The sequence below is a fragment of the Pelodiscus sinensis genome, chromosome 17 (genome assembly GCF_049634645.1).
Source record: "Pelodiscus sinensis isolate JC-2024 chromosome 17, ASM4963464v1, whole genome shotgun sequence".
In the NCBI taxonomy this organism is placed as follows: domain Eukaryota; kingdom Metazoa; phylum Chordata; order Testudines; family Trionychidae; genus Pelodiscus; species Pelodiscus sinensis.
This window is the reverse complement of record NC_134727.1, coordinates 37326575-37343579: the sequence shown is the minus strand read 5'-3', so window position 1 is coordinate 37343579 and position 17005 is coordinate 37326575. Positions and strand designations below refer to the sequence as shown.

The 17005-nt window shown below is 49.2% G+C and overlaps 1 protein-coding gene across 2 annotated transcripts in view; it reads right to left on the bottom strand.

The window, feature by feature from the left end:
• The window catches only part of GRIA1 (glutamate ionotropic receptor AMPA type subunit 1), a 218698-nt gene that overhangs the window by 93082 nt on the left and 108611 nt on the right, over positions 1-17005 (bottom strand). For both annotated transcript variants that reach the window (XM_006138270.4, XM_006138269.4), the window contains exons 3-4: positions 8974-9213; positions 6526-6710 (exon numbers count right to left, since the gene is read on the bottom strand). In XM_006138270.4, coding sequence (XP_006138332.2) covers positions 6526-6710; positions 8974-9213 — 425 coding nt within the window. The remainder of the gene's footprint in view (positions 1-6525; positions 6711-8973; positions 9214-17005) is intronic.

The following is a 17005-nucleotide window of genomic DNA, read 5'->3' as shown; positions in this document are numbered from 1 at the left end:
TGAGTCTAGATGCATCATGTGGATTTAGGAGGTGAAACATGGTTAGCATCATCTACAGGCACATAGGGGACCTTAGGGAAACTATGGCTCTACAAATGCCAGAGAAACACCAGAGTTGCTCTCAAAATATTCGTATCTTTGCAGAGTTCAAGCCACCCATGTGCTGCCTGATTCAGAGCACACCAAATATAGAGCACCTACGACTTAAGTACTGTGCACCCGATCCGCTAGGTCTCTGGGGCAGCTTTCGGCTGCTTCCCCAGTGCAAAGCTGCCTCGAACCAAGCAATCTGTCAATGAAAGATTCCTTCAGCATGTATGTACATGGCAGCACTATGTAAGACACATACAGCTCCTTGCGGCCTCTGATCCCTGATTCTTAAGGTGGCTGGGTTCAGTCGGTTTGGATATTTCTTAAGCAATGTGATTGTTTAAAGGCCCTTACAGTTTTGTGGATTCTTTGTCAGTGGAAATGTTTGTTGCCTTTTTTGCTAGCAAACGGGCCCTGCTTACTGGCTGATTTTTAGCTGCTCTCTCTCTCTCTCTCTCTCTCTCTTTCTCTCAAAATTTTTGCTTGATCTGTGGATTCCCATGAGTGGCATTCAATTCTTATCATACATCTAAAGCAAGACCATATCCAGAAAAAGGTCAGGGAGTAAATAACAAAGGCCCCACGCAAGAGTTGAGGGAAAGCAAGTTCTGTTTGGACCGGGCATTTTAGGAGGCCAAACAACATCTTGTTTCCATGGGGTGGAGAACTGACACTGATTTACCAGCAGAACTATCACTGCTCAGGTGTCATCTGCCAGACTGCCAAACAAAACCAGCTTACGATCCCTGCCATTATAATTATCATCAAATGGATTCGTAATTACTGGACACTTGTTCCTGTGCAACTGAGTCATTTGCCTTTGCTTTTCATAGCAGAAGTGCTCTTGTATAACATTAAAACTCGCCTGGCTCCCTATGCTAATATCCCTGCCTCAATTAGCACTGCTGGAGAATACATTTGTTAACACTTTTTGATACAAAAAAGTTAGCCTCCATCACCTTTCATGCGGCACAGTTCTCCTGTGGGAGATCATTAAATATGACTGAAAGCAGATGCATCTGATCTGCGCCAGGTCGGAGGAATCCCTCAGAGAAAGCCAATTTCTTCTGTCCTCAGAGTCATAGGATTTATAATTCAGGGGCTAGATTTGGGGAACAAAATAAAACTCTCTGCCCCCTTGCACTTAGTCAATTGAAACACACCTGTGCAGTGCATCGCCCTCTTCCACAGACGTACCTACAAACTGTCAGAGGAATAAGCAGTGTTTATGTGCCAGGGCTGAGACACAGCACCTCTGGGCCTGGCAATTCATAGCCCCCCCAACTCTGGGCCTGGCGGTTCAGAATCCAGCCCCTCAGGCCTGGCAGTTCAGAGCCAAGAACTTCTAGGCCTGGCAGCTCAGAGCCCGGCACCTCTGACTTGCTGCATCAGTTACGAAAGTTTAAAAAAAAAAGTTGTTTGAGCCTCAACACTCCTTTCTTCTGCTGCCCCAACGTCCCCCAGCTATTACACAAAATAGATGTTGCTGGCTCCTCGCGCTAAAACTGCCCCTATGCTATTTTATTAGGTGCCAACATCAATTAATTGGAGAGGGCGGCAGACCAGCTTTCACTAAGCTGTGAACTTACCGACTCATACGCACGAATTATGCGTCTTGCCTCCTGTGTTTTACACAGTTATTTGCTATCTTAATTTATTTTAAAGTGCTTGCTCAGCCCTAATGCTTTTAGACCGGGGACGGCAAGCTGCGGTTATAATAGCATTTATCACTTAGTCTGAACATGGAAAGAGCCAGCGTCGGGCTGCATGCTGATGGCTCGCTTGGGCCATCCAGGTTCCATTTCCCACATCTTAATGGGCAGAGTTTGACATCTGCGAGAGAGAAATTCTCTCTGAGAGCCATACAGCGGCAAGGAGATGTTTTCAGTTACTCATTTTAATCAGCATCAGGGAAGAAATGACATAGCGCTTTGACGGAATGCAAACACTTATTTATCCCATTAAGACCACACAGTATGGCCCAGTGGAGATCTTTCCACCAGCCAGCAGGGCTGGCTCATAAAAGCTGGTTACCTCAGCGTAGATAAATCATGCCCTGCCACAGACATGGGTGAGAGAAAAATCACATTGGTTTCTCACACGCCTTTAACTCTTGAGTGGAGATTTGTTTTGAAACTGAGCTCTTAGGAACTCAGCCGCAGGGACGCGAAAGTCAGTAGCAACGGTGTGTGCTGTGTTTGTGAGAAAGAGAGCAAGTGTGTGTGTGGGGAGGGAGGGAGGGAGGGAGGGAGAGGGGAGGAAGAGACTGATGGCTGAGGGCAGAGTTTAGGTTTCTAGTCAAGAAGGACCAAACATTCACAGCCACCAAATAAGAGCAATAGGATGGCGGTGATGGTGAGGCCGAAGCAGATGTCTGAACACCTCACACAGACAAAGGGAATGAGACAGAGTAAGAAAGTGCAGCTTCTGTAACTAGGATTTGCTGGTGCCCTGAGTGAAAAGAGTAGCTGCTGGCCTGCAGAAACCTGGGTTCAAGGCAGAGCCGAAGTTTTCCCTGGCTCCCATGTACGTGTGCATGTCATAGAACAGCTGCTCAGCAAGCAGGCCCTGCTTAGCCTGAAATAGCAGGGTATCTGTGGTCATGTTGGAAATGTATTCACAGAGCTCTCTATGGGCTCTGGATTAGAATAGCCAGAGGTGCTGCTGATAAAGCTGGAATTGAGTGACAGACGCCTGCCCACCGCCCACCCTATTATGACAGGGCCTGGCTGATTTTCATGAGCACAAAGACCCGATGCTGTGAGGTTGGTCTGTTCCATTGGGTCATATTTCCCAGAGCGCAGCTCCCCGCGAGTCACCAAAGCTGCGTCTCCCTAAGTATCGAGTGTCATTTCTTTTTGGAAAGTCACATTTTCTATTAAAAGCAGCGCTCCCAAGCCTCCGGCCCCTGACGGCCATTTTAGTGGCAAAAAACATCATTCATGTTTCAGAGGGGCCACCGTGTCAGTCTGTTTTAGCAAAACCAGCAAGGAGTCCTGTGGCACCTTAAAGGCTATCAAATGCATTAGAGCCTTAGGGTATGTCTACACTAGCCACCCTAGATTGACCTAGGGTGGCAGTGTAGACATACCCTTAGCTTTTAGCTGGGGCCCACTTCATCAGCTGCATTAAGTGAAAACTACAGTTTTGGCAGGGATATAAACATATTCATGGCTGCGTCTAGACTGGCAAGTTTTTCCGCAAAAGCAGTTGCTTTTGCGGAAAAACTTACCAGCTGTCTACACTGGCCACTTGAATTTCCACAAGAACACTGACGATCTCATGTAAGATTGTCAGTGTTCTTGCGGAAATACTATGCTGCTCCCATTCGGGCAAAAGCCCTCTTGTGCAAATGCTTTTGCGCAAGAGGGCCAGTGTAGACAATGCGGTATTGTTTTGCGCAAAAAAGCCCCGATGGCGAAAATGGCGATCGGGGCTTTCTTGTGCAAAACCTCGTCTAGATTGGCACGGACGCTTTTCCACAAAAAGTGCTTTTGCGGAAAAACGTCCATAGCAATCTAGATGCTCTTTTCTGCAAATGCTTTTAACGGAAAAACTTTTCTATTAAAAGCATTTGCGGAAAATCATGTTAGTCTAGACGTAGCCATGCAGTAAAGGGAGTGTTACATTACTTTGTGGAGGACCGGTACTAACGAGGCCAATTTAACTAGAGTGGAGGTGGCTCGCTCCCAGCAGAATACCAAAAGAGGGGAAACAAAAGACAGGACTATGCGGCACTTTAAAGACTAACAAGATGGTTTATTAGGTGATGGGCTTTCGTGGGCCAGACCCACTTCCTCAGATCAAATTGCTGAAGAAAACTGGCATGACCATATATATGCCAATGTCATGCCAATTTTCGTCCACAATTTGATCTGAGGAAGTGGGTTTGGCCCACGAAAGCCCATCACTTAATAAACCATCTTGTTAGTCTTTAAAGTGCTGCATAGTCCTGTCTTTTGTTTCAGCAAGACCAGACTAACATGGCTACATCTCTATTACTAAAAGAGGGGATATGACGTTTTGTAGTGAGCTAGCCACACCCAGTCTCTGTTCAGACTGTCTGATAGTTAGAGCCCTGTGCAGATACAACATTTGTATCCACATCTGTATCTGCAAAAATGAGCTGCCGCTTCCATAGCTGCAGATGCAGATACTCATGAATATAAAATGGATAGCCGTGGATTTTCAGGGCTCTACTGATAGTGTTAAGTTTGCATATGAATTCTAGCTCTGCAGTTTCACACTGCAGTCTGTTTTTGAAGCTGTTTTCCTCAAGTAGGGCAACTTTCAAGTCTATTACTAAGTGTCCAGGGAGACCGGAGTACTCTCCTACTGTTTTTTGAATGTTACCTTTCTTGATGTCTGATTTGTGTCCTGTTATCCTTTTAAATGACAAGGGAGCTAGGATGAAGGGAAGAAAAGAAGGATGGCAAACTAAAAAAAATAAAAATAGAAAACCCTTGCGGTTTCTCATGATAAAATAGGACCATTTTAAAGTAAGCATGCATTACATTTTGTGTGGTTTGTTTTCAAAGGTGGGTCCATTTTACAAAATTGAAATACAAACGTAAAATCCGCTGGCTTTTAAATTGTGTTGTAATTACTTCGCTCGGCCCTAATTATACAAAAAAAAAAAAATCCCTTCTTGCTTCAATATCTGATGTGGTTTAAAATCAAAAGAAGAATTTTTATGTGTAACACAAAGACAATGCTTAAGTAGAGAAGTGCTTCGATAAATCAGCATTCAGAGAGAAAGCAAAGAGGCTTTGCTGGACACACAATGAAATGCCCAGACCAGGCCTGAACAACTTGGAAAGCGACGAGGGCCATATTACTCCAATGAAAACAGCTGCGGGCCGCAAATAGGGATGCTCTCCCCAAAAATACCGAACACGCAGGTTAAAAATTCACAGCGTCCTGGCATCTGCCGGCATCCCGCTCTCTGGCTCGCACCCCACCTCTTCGCGCCAGAGCTGCTTGCAGGCAGCCCGGCAGCGAGAATCACCGCACTTTCCCCTCCCTAGCGGCGCTCCGCTCCTCCGCCCGGCCGGCAGAACGGATGAGGCCGTGTCACCTGTAGTCGGCACTGGTCGCACAGTGAGCCCATGGGCTGCATGCGGCCCTCGGGCTGTATGTTGGGCAGGCCTGGCCCAGACAAACCTTTGGTATTGCTGACAAGCAGATAAATAAGGTAAGAAATAAACTCAGCAAGGAAGGAAAGATGCTTTGGTCTGTTAAGCATGTGACAGATGCTTGGGGAAGGTTGGGTCTTATATAGCTTTAGCCAGATTTTCATTGTCTACGACCGTGGTCCCCAACACAGTGCCCGTGGGCGCCATGGCACCCACGGGGGCATTTGCATGCGCCCGCCAGGTGCTCGGGGCTGGCTTGGCCCCGGGCACATGGCGCACGGGGAGCGCCGGCCCTGGGCGCGCGGCATTTGGCGGGGGGAGCGCCGGCCCCGGGCACGCGGCGCTTGGCTGGGGGAGCGCCGGCCCCGGGTGTGCGGCGCTTGGGGGGGGAGGGAGCGCCGGCCCCGGGCACGCGGCGCTTGGAGGGGGCCCCGCCCCCGGGCGCGCAAGTGTCCCCGCCCCCTGGCGCCCGGCGGGTGAACGGCCACGCCCCCTGGCGCCCGACAACCTCAAAAGGTTGGGGACCACTGGTCTACGACATGTCAAGAAGCGCTACAAGTGTTCTGTGGCTAAAGAAAGGACTTTACTCTCCAGAACAGTGAATCTGGCCCGTCTCATGAGCACTAACCTTGTTTAGGGGCAAATTGTACTCTCTCTATTATTGTTTATGATGCTATAGCACCTAGGAGTCTCGGTTGGGGATTATGCTAGTCATTGAACACCCAGGAAATGAAAAGACAACCCTTGCTCCAGGTTACTTACAGTCTAAATAAGAGTCCACGAAAGCATGACAGGTGGCTACAACAGTGTGAGGAAGAACAAGATAATGGAGACACAACACTGAGCAGTGGACAACACACCAGCTGTCGAGGCACATCATGTGTTTTGTATGCACCATGCAGAGGCATGGAAGGTCCTACCCGTAGCGGGAAAAGTCTGGAGATGGGGTGAGAACGGGCGGCAGGGCAGCATAAGGAGAGGAAGGGTGATGGGGACCATCTCTGATGCAAAGGAGTCAGACAATTCACTGCAGGAAAAATATTGTGGAGCAGCCCTGCTGATTCAGCAGCTCTCCAAAAACCCTAGGTTTCCTCCAGCGCTACAATTTCCTCTGTATAATAAAGGACAAATGGTCCTCAGCGTAGTGGACCTAACCTGCTGCAATTCACACTCACTTCGGAAGTGCCCTTCTGCAATGCAGCACAGAGAGAGGAAACAAGGAAGAGAACTTATCCTGGAGAAACAAGGCGGCTCATAACTCATACAAATGCCCTCCCGGGGAGCCAGTGGCCAGCACAACCTTGCCCAGGATGGCGTTCAGCCGCTCCGTCTCACAGTCCACCACCACCAGCCGCTCCTTCTTCTTCTCCAGCTCCTGGAAGAGCATCCTGTAGCCCTCTTCTGTTGTCGTCAGGATGTTGACCGCCGTCACCTGCCAGTTCTTCTCGGCGGCTGTGTCCAGCACTTTCTGTAGGACTGACAAGCCTGGGAAGAGACAAGAGAGAGGGGGAACAGGGAGAGAGTCAGGATCTAGTTCTTGTGTGGTAGCCTTTTCTTTTTGCCCTTCTCGTGACCTGTAGTTCGGGTCATGCAGCAACATGAGACCCCAGGAGAACTCCAGCAAGCTTCTAAAACTCATGCCTCCTACTCAAGCCAAACTACGTTATAGGGGCTTCTTCTGTGCTTTCTTTGCCACTATTGAAGAGCAACTTGATATTACCTTCATATTTTACATTTAAAAGCCACTCCACCCAGAATAGCCCTCCCCCCGCAGTGGCAGTGTGGTCTGGTAGATAGGACACCCACCTGACACCCAGAACTGGGTTGTAACCCTAGTTCTACCATTAAACTGCTGTTTCACTTTGGGCAGGCGATTTCATGTGTCTACCACGATTTCCAATCCCACCCTTTATGGGTTGAGACTGTAAGTGCTTGGACATAGGCAGTAAGTCAGAGATATGGTCACCCTTTAAATGAGATACCCTTACTATTCAAGCTAAATACAACAGAGGCAAACAAAAGCATCGCACCTCTATGTTGCCTGTTATTGGGGGAGCTTATGATGCTTTAAGGCAGCGATGGGCAACCTAAGCTAGTCCTGTGGCACCTTACAGACTAACCGAAGTGTTGGAGCATAAGCTTTCGTAGGCAAAGACCCACTTGGTCAGATGCATGCAGTGGGTCTTTGCCCACGAAAGCTTATGCTCCAACACTTCAGTTAGTCTATAAGGTGCCACAGGACTCCTCACCGTTTTTGCAGATTCAGACTAACATGGCTACCCCCCTGATACTAAGCTAGTGTGTGGCTTGCATGCCTGGCTCTGTTTTGTTTCCAGGGGCTGCAAGATTGTTGTAACCAAGACGGTCTCCCGGGATGGGGTCGTTTTACTCACTGCGCTTGCGTACCTAGAATGTACGGGGGGTGCAGGCTGAACCGTCGCAGCGTGTGGATTGGACGCAGAGGGCGGCTCACGGCTCTCTCTGACAATGTTGTGTGCAGTCAGCGCCCACCTCACTTCATGGGCCCTTGTGGGGGCCACTTCAGTAATACTGGTGGGAAAAACCTACGTGGCTGGAGACCTGTGGAATCTGGCAGCCCTGCACGTGGGCTATGGACAACAGAATGCCTAGAATCCCAACGGGCTTCATGCGGGTTGCCTGCCACTGATGGAAGGTCTCGTTCGTGTTTTATATAAGAACATAAGAAGAACATCAGAACGGCCAGACTGGGTCAGACCAAAGCTCCGTCTCACCCAGTGTCCTGTCGGCTGACAGTGGCCAATACCACATGCCCGAGAAGGAGCGAACAGAACAGGGAATCAACGTGATCCCTCCCCTGTCATCCATTCCCAGCCTCTGACACTATGCACACCCTGATTGGAGATGTGTGTAGTTATCACCAGTGTGAAGGACAGAGAGAGGCACCTACTGCTGCCCTCTCCTGGGAAGTGCAACACGCATACCCTCTCCCTGCCCTGTAGTGGCATGTGACGGCATGGCCCTGCCTCTGGCCTTTTCCCCTATGACGGCATGTCCAGTCCAGGGCATCTTAGGGGAGAAGTCCCCGCTCTCCCCTGAGTGCCCAGGTTGCACCGTGAAAACCCTACTCCAGTGTAAACCTAGTCTGGGCCTCACCACACACTTGTGGTTTTGTACCCATTTCAGAGATGGGGAAACTGAGACCAAGAGGGCTAGGCACTTTCCCAAGGTCAGACATGGAGTTTATGACACATCTGGGGAGAGACCCCAACCGCCATGTTTTAACCAACAGATCCCACTTGAGGCTGCATTTATTTACCAGCAGAGCAATGATATGCTCTATTCACGTTTGGGGGAAAAAGGGGCTATTGAGAGCCAATGTAACAGATAATTGGTTCCTAAAAGATCAAGGATTCTCTTTAGTAAGCGATGGGTGTTCACTCAACACAAGGAGCTCAGAGAGTTTTCCAAGGTCCCTCATTTGTGCTGGCAACTTCCAGGCTTGTGTGTAGAAACGGGCCTTTGACACGCATTTCCCCTAAGTGCCAGCCATCCATGGGCACAAATGTGAGCTTCCCACAGGCACTGGGTCGGGCGGGCGGCTTGAAAACAGGATCCTGAGGAATTAGCTCGTTAATGTCAAACCGTTGCCCTGTTTGCTAGTCAAACTGCTTGTGCTCGGCCTACTCTCCTGAGGGAACCGTTGCCCGCTCCGCCCAAGAGTGACAGCCATGCTCCGCCCACCCCTGCCCCTTCCCTCGCCACTCACCCCGGTCCGCATCGTAAATGTAGACAAACTTCTGCCAGCTGTAGTGCTCGATGATGTTGATGAGGGCGTCCTGAAGCTCGGGGCGCAGCTGGAGGACGAACTGGTTGGAGGTGTCGACGGGGAAGCTGGGCGTGATGAAGCAGACGTGGAGCGCGCCGCAGAAGGAGGTGAGCATGTTGACCGTCTTCCGGTCGTAAAACCCAAAGATGGCGTAGACGCCCTTGGAGAACTGCGAGCAGACTGGGAGGGGGAGAAGGAGATCGTCAGGGGAGGTAGCCTCAGAAGCCCAATTTCCAAGGCAAAGCTCTGTGGCGCTGGGCTATATAAACAGGTGCAGCCTTCCTGCAGCGCCAGGAGGTGGGGGATGCCCTGCCCTTTAACTCCACACACCTCCTCTAGCTCTGAATTCAGAGTGCACCGTGAGGGAGGACGGGTTTGCTGCTCTCCCGCGGCTCCCTTGCCGACTTGGGCTTGGATGTGAATGGTTGTTTTGAATAATAATTCTACAAAGTGTTTTCAAAGACGGTCCCCATAAATCACACGGGCTCCGGAGGGCACAGAGCGACAGCTGCTCGCTGCTCAAGCGCCTGCCAGAGGAGCGCTGAGTGACAGAGGTGTCAGCCCGCCATCCTACTCGCCACCCACCAAGCCCAGGGAGAGAAGAAATTCCATTACGAGGCCTGAGCATCCTGCCATAATATTACACACCTGCAGGTGCACACACACACATGCACACACTCATATGCATGTACACACAAACATATACCCTCACACACCCGTATGCATGTACACACAAACATATACCCTCACACACCCGTATGCATGTACACACAAACATATACCCTCACACACCCGTATGCATGTACACACAAACATATACCCTCACACACCCGTATGCATGTACACACAAACATATACCCTCACACATGTGCACACCCGTATGCACATATGCATGTACACACAAACATATACCCTCACACACCCGTATGCATGTACACACAAACATATACACTCACACACATGCACATATGCATGTACACACATACACATTCACACAGACATGTGCTCAACACGCACGTGCACACACACACACACACACACCCATGTGTGCATACACACATAACATTGGGACCGATTCTTCACCCTCGTATGCTCTCTCTGCTCCGCTCATGTTCACATTGCTCCCCAGGCTGACATAGCAGGTGGGCTGGTGCAGCCGGTGCCTTCTACTGCCTCCCCACAGCCACAGGCCCGGTCCGTACAACCTCCTTTTCAAAGTTGCCACGGGGGCAGCTGAGGGAGCACATTTTCAGTTCGAAAGGCTTATGGTCTCCAAAGAGCATCACCCTCCAGAGTTGCGAGCTAGAGCCTCAAAGGCCATACGCGGTGCTCTGGCCACAGGCTCAACACTGCTGAGAGAGATAGGGATACCTTCGGGGTGCCCATGGGTTGCTAGTATCTCATTGCCTCCAAGGAGGCTTATTATCCTGACTGTTTCCATGCATGTTGATCTGATTAGTGAGACTGGGACTTTTCAGCCTGGAAAGAGATGACTGGGGGGGGGGGGGGGGATATGAAAGCGGTCTATAAAATCATGAGTGGTGCAGAGAAAATCAATAAAGAAATGCTGTTTGTGCCTTCTCTTGACACAAGAACTAGGGGTCAGCAAATGAAATGAATAGGCAGTGGGTTTAAAACAAACACAAGGCAGTATTTCTTCACACACTGCACAGCCAACCTGTGGAACTCCTTGCCACAAGATGTTATGAAGGCTAAGACAGGGTTAAAAAAAGAACTAAATACATTCATGGAGGATAGGTCCATCAATAGCCATTAGCCAGGATGGGCAGGCCTGGTGTCCCTAGCCTCTGTTTGCCAGAAACTGAGAATGGGTGACAGGAGATGGATTATTTGATGATTCCCTGTTCTGTTCACTCCCTCTGGGATACCTGGCATTGGCCACTGTCGGCAGACAGGACACTGGGCTAGATGGACCTTTGGTCTGACCCAGTCTGGCCGTTCTTATGTTCTTTTTGCTTTTGAAAGCTGGGGGTGGGGAATGCTGGGTCGGGAGATGGCAGTGGCCTGTCAGTTCACCCTGAGGGGGAGAGGGAGGAGGTGTCAGGTGATCGGCTGCTCTTGGTTTCTGATCGCAGCGGTTACCGGTGCTGCCGTGCAGTCTGGGAGGCCGCTGTCACATGCTGACGGCCTCCTCAGGAGAGCACTTAATGAGATCGTGGGAGCAGCTGGAAAACTGCCTCTAGAGTTCGGCGAAGCAGAGAGAGCCGCACGCTCCGCGGGGGTTGCAAAACTCAGTCCCAGATACAGTCAGACTCATTTAATATCCCTCCTGCCCATGGCACATCCCAGTTATTATCAATAAACCTTCAGGCCCCAGGCATTGAGAGTGACAGTATTTCCGTCTGTCAGAACTCCTGACAGTAGCATTTCCCTCTATTGTCGCTCCAGGTCTTACAGACCCCTGGGCGGTGACGTTACACTGACTCAAGGCTTCTCACTGCCCCCAAGTGAAAGAAAGGTGGAGGAGCTGATGTGACAGCTTCATTTTGGGGTCCCCTTGCCCTGTTCTTGGGAATCGCACGGTCTGCTTCTGGAGGGGGACAGCCGGCACCGTGCATTCCTGGGCCTCAAAACCAGCAATCTAAAGAAGCCCTTTGCCTTGCTGGCTTGATACAGAGTCTGATTCCCTCCACTCTGTGGGTTCCAAGGAGGCCTCTTATGCTTATAAGACGCACACATGAGGACTGGCAGCAAGTCACTGAGGCACGTAGGGACGCGGAGGACCCCAGAGTGCAGGAGTACTGCTGTAGGGTGGTCCGGTCAGGAAAGGGCCAGAAGAGACACAGGGCTTAAACCAGAACAGGAGACAAGTAACTGAAGGCGAGACGCCAGCCAGCAGAAGGCACGCCGAGGCTGAAGAGCTGATTCCCCAAGTGACCAGCAGGAGGCGCTGCGGTGGTGAGCCCACAACCCGTTACACCCCTAATAGCCGAAGCTTCATTTAATCCCTGAAACCAGGACTTTTAAATCCATTCCCAAAGTCTCTTTTTTGGGGCACTGTTCTAGCTCTGCAGCCCAGTTTATCCCCACCCTATGAAGCCAAACACGGCTCTTTGAGGGAAGGGCTGTGGAAGGTACAGTAATTAGACATCTCTCCGGAAGGCTGAATTGTATCCCTCATGACAATCCCAGCACCCGCTCACAATGTCACCCCCGCCAGGCACTCACTGGAACAACACAGGTTCGCATCTTCCTGACACAAGAAACAGAGCCGAGGATTCTCACTCTGGGGCGGGTGAAGCTGTTTTGCAAGGAAAGCTCCGGATTTCACGGCTCGTTTCAACGTGGCCACCGCGGAGTTTCCCCCTTCTGATATGCTCAGGAAGGGTGTAAGACTGGAAACGACCGACCTGATGCCCGATCCCTGATGCATCTCTCGCTGGTCTCCCAATGGAAGGCGCAGAAGCTTTGTCATGCTTTGAGTGACCAGCCAGGGAAATGCCTAACCCAGCCTGCTGTCATGGAGACCCAGTGGAAGTGACTTTTGGCCAGTGATGTGTGTCAGCAGGTCATGCCGGCACTTTAAACTTCTGCTGCATTTTCTTTTTATTTCTTCCCTGTAGCATGCTGCTGCAAGAGGCCCTAAACCAGCGAAGGGCAACCTAGGCTAGTGAGTGGGCTGCACGTGTGGCCCTCTTGGCTAGCTCTGGATCAAACTGCTGCCACAGGCATTGGGCCGGAGGCAGATGTTAGAGCACATGCAGCTGCTGAAGGGAGCTTTCCCCAAACACAGACAGAACCTGGGGCCGGGGGTTTGGCCCAGTCAATACAACCAGGCTGAAGAAGGAGCCTCGACTCCGCAGAGGTTCTGACCAACACGGTGATGGAGTCTTATGACGCAGCAGCCTGAAACCCGCCCTTTGAGCCCCATGCCCAAGCACTAGCAGCCATTCCAGGCGGAACCTGAGGAGGTGGGCAGTGTGGACACTCAAGGGAGTATATTTAAGAGCTAGGGACTTGTACACTCACTAGTGCTACTACGATTGTACCATGTGACCCCCACGTAGGAGCCCTCAAATGGTCTTTTGCGCTAACTGAGGCTTGTCCTTGCTCAGCTAAAAACACCAGGGTTGTATCTGAGTGCCGCATTGCTTCCGGAGAGAAATTTCCTCCTCCCTGAAAGATGAGAGAGAGAGAGATTGGGCCCAGTGGGAGGCAGATGGAGTACGCTGCCACTCAGGCATGTGGCTTAGAATTTCAGCATCACACAGCAAGTTAGGCCTGGAACTGAAGCGCAGAAAGAAATTAAGGGCCAGGAGGTTTTCCAAATAGCTCAGTGTTCCCATTCGGACACCAAAATAAAGAGGCCAGGTTTTCAAAAGAGCTGGGCACAGTGGGTGTCGAGCTCTTCTGAACGGGAGGGGAACACTTTTGAAAGTCTGCATGTGCACATCACACATGGAGTCTGGGGGAGAACTAGATTTTGAGCTCAGATTTCATGAGCGGCAAACCACTCTCTTAACCTCCAGGCTGGCCTTCCTCTTTCTGCAGTTCAGCCTGCCCCATTGGAACCCAGAAACCCTGCACACCAGAATTTCCTTTTTTTAGGGGTTTTTAAATCCTTTCTGAAAGCCTCCAACTAGAAGAATTGGTGGTACCTCTCTTGACATCTCTTAAAGAGGGGAAGATACCACGGACGCAAAATTGCAGCTGAAAAATGTGCTTTTCTTTGTCTCGCTATGGAGTCTCTTTCCAATTGGCAGTAATGTCTATCAGCCAGAACTGTAGCCATGTGGGACAGACACCTTTTCACAGAAAAGTAGCACATCAGATAGAAGTATTCTCAACATCATGTCCATGTGACAGAACTGATGGGACTAATGAACAGTGTTATATGATTCCATATGCGAGAGAGACAATTCGGTGCTCGGGGGAGCCGGGCCTCAGATTCAATGCATGATTATTTAAAGTGACACGCCTGGTCCAGCTAAGCCAATGATTTGTAATTAATAATCCAGCCAATACATTTATCCTATTGCTGCACATACCATGATTTCGGCAAACAGATTTACTATTGAAAATGATTTTACTTTGTAAAATAACAAAACAATTAATGGCATGGATCAATCATGCATAGTCAACACTCCTACGCTGTTTTGAGAGAGCCAGAAATCCTAGCATTTGAAACAGATTGCACCAAAGGAGACTGAAAGAACGAACAGTCCTTATTGTTCGTAATTTTGGAAAAGATCCTTGGCTCACATCATGTTTTCAAGTCTCAAAGGCAGAGCTGGGTTAGTTAGTTTCCTAGTATAGAGAGGACCTAAGGTGCCACAGGACTCCTCGTTGTTTGTGCAGATACAATTTCAAAATAACGAAAATCGATTTAATAACTCCCAGAATAACGAAATTGAAATAGCATGTCCTCATTATGGGGGAGCCTTAAAATTAGTCCAAGATAGGCTCCGTTCATGTGGATGTGTCACCTAGACGTAGAATCCCACGAAGCACTGGGGAGTAGTTAGTTTGAATTACTCTGGGAAGTAGCTATCTCAAAATAACCACACTGGAGCATCCACACTACCGCTATTTTGAAATAACTTATTTCAAAATTCGCATGATTCTTTGAGGAAAACAGGACAGATTTCAAAATAAGCATTATTTTGAAATAATGGGCTTGGTAGTTGTGGACGTTCTGCTCATTAATTCATCCTAAGGGGGGTTATTTTGAAATAGAGCCCCAGTGTAGACCAAGGTTTAGAGAGTATGGGTATGTCTACACTTGCACCCTCTTTCGAGAGAGGGATGCAAATGCAGCTGAGCAAAATTGCAAATGAAGCATGGATTTGAATTTCCCACGCTTCATTTGCATAATCGTGGACCACCGCTATTTCGAAATACCCTATTTCGAAATAACAAACGCTGTGTAGATGTGATTATTTTGAAAGAAATCCCTTCTTTTGAAATAACCGGTAAACCTCATTTTTTTGAGGAGTAAGGATTATTTTGAAAGAAGGGGTTCTTTCAAAATAACCGCATCTACACAGCGTTTGTTATTGCGAAATAGCGGCGGTCCACGATTATGCAAATGAAGCACAGGAAATTCAAATCCGTGTTTCATTTGCAATTTCGCTCAGCCGCACTTGCATACCTCTCTTGAAAGAGGGTGCAAGTGTAGACATACCCTTAGAGATTTATTAGGGCAAAACCCACTTCATCAGATGAATTGGAGTGGAAGTTACAGAGGCCCGGGTAGATATACAGCCGGTCCCCGAGTTGCGAACAGTCGACTTACGACCAAAACTGTTGTAAATGGCGGATCCCGAGTTACAAATGCGATCCGCGCTTACGAACAGTGCGGTTGCTTTTAACTCAATGGGGTCCGACTTATGAACAAACCGAGTTACGACCAATTGCTTGGTCCGTAACGGGTTCGTAAGTCGGAGAGACGCAGTATATCGGATGAGGCTAATCAAGTCAGTGGCTCATTCCGTCAGTGGCAGTGGCTCATTCACAGCATTTGCCCTGGAGCTGTGACTATCAAGAGGGGACATTGGCTTTGTAGTGCGCTAACCAGTTTAGATTCCTATTCAATCCTAAATTGATTGTATTGAATTTGTAAATGAACTCCAGTTCAGCTGTCTCCCTTTGTAACTGGGCTGTGAAATGCTTTTGCAGAAGGAAGGCTACTTTCACATCCGTTACTGAATGTCTAGAGAGGGGTTTTCAGATTCACAGAAATGCCAACTAGTCACTGCAGATTACTGGAGGGAGTGTAGGAGAAGAAGGACTGGCCAGAGTGTGATCCTTTGGGAACAACTTGAGAGTTTTCATGACAGCTGATGAGGCAACATTAGTAACGGTAATAGTTGAGAATTGCAATCACCTTTCCGGCAATAATCCTAACTCCAGTGACGGAAAATCCAAACTCCAATGGTCAAATTGTTCAAGGGCTTGTGACTAGCTAGAAATAATTATGTACCAAATATATTTCAATCCTCCAGGAGATAAAGGAGATAAATATTTCCTATGAATTTAACAGAATAAAGGAATTTGGATTTTTTTCCCATTGTGTCATGGGTTGCGTTGTTTTGTCAAGGACTGAGTAGGAGGCGGCATGTCACTAAGATGGCAGCTGGTGCGAAAATGACAGGGAGAGGTTTTTAATGAATAGGGGGAAAAGCAGCACAAAACAGCACTGTCAGATGTCTCGCTTATCCTTCCCCAGCTCCACATTCCCTCAGATTTGGCCCGATTTTTGAGCTGCCATCCTGTCTCGAGTAGGCAGCAGGCCTTTTGCACATGCCTTGGCTATCAACTGTGATGGGGACACTGCATGTGCCTCAGTTTCCTGGCATTATTGCCTTTAAGATAAGAGCCTTTCCATGTCCCAAGTCTCCTCCTAGCTTCTCCTTTCATATGAAAATTGGCCCCAGCAAATCACTGAAGCCTGACAGGAAATTGGCCTTATGCAGAAAGCACATCATGGATATCGCTTAGCCACTGACACCTGCAAGTCAGCTGAAGACGTGGCTCCCAGGCACCTGAGCAGAAAGCCCTAAAACCAGGAAAGGGACATGCTCCAGCTTTCAATCACACATGGTCATTGCAGGAGGGAAAGGGGATGGGGAAATTTGAAATGCACAAAACAGCTCAGAAACAATTGCTCTCGCTAATCAGTTGGCAGGGCAGAGGACTAGACTTCTACGTGGAGTCCTGCTTCTGGGAAGTTCGAGGGTGTTAGGAACTGGAGTTTTAGTCTGACCCATTTTAGAGACAGGGTCAGTCGCACGGTCTGGACTTTGCCATGGAGGACACTTTCTTTTAGGGTGTCCCTTCTTGGTTGCTATGGAGATTAGCCCCTTTCCAGATGTGCTGCCCCCTTGTGGGCCCGGCTACCACTCTCTCGCACTCTCTCCAACTCAGGGTGATCTTCCTTTAAGGTTTGGCCCTCTGGCCAGGTGACTATGTGTTTCAGGGTATCAAAGTCTTCCTCTACAAACCATCTCAG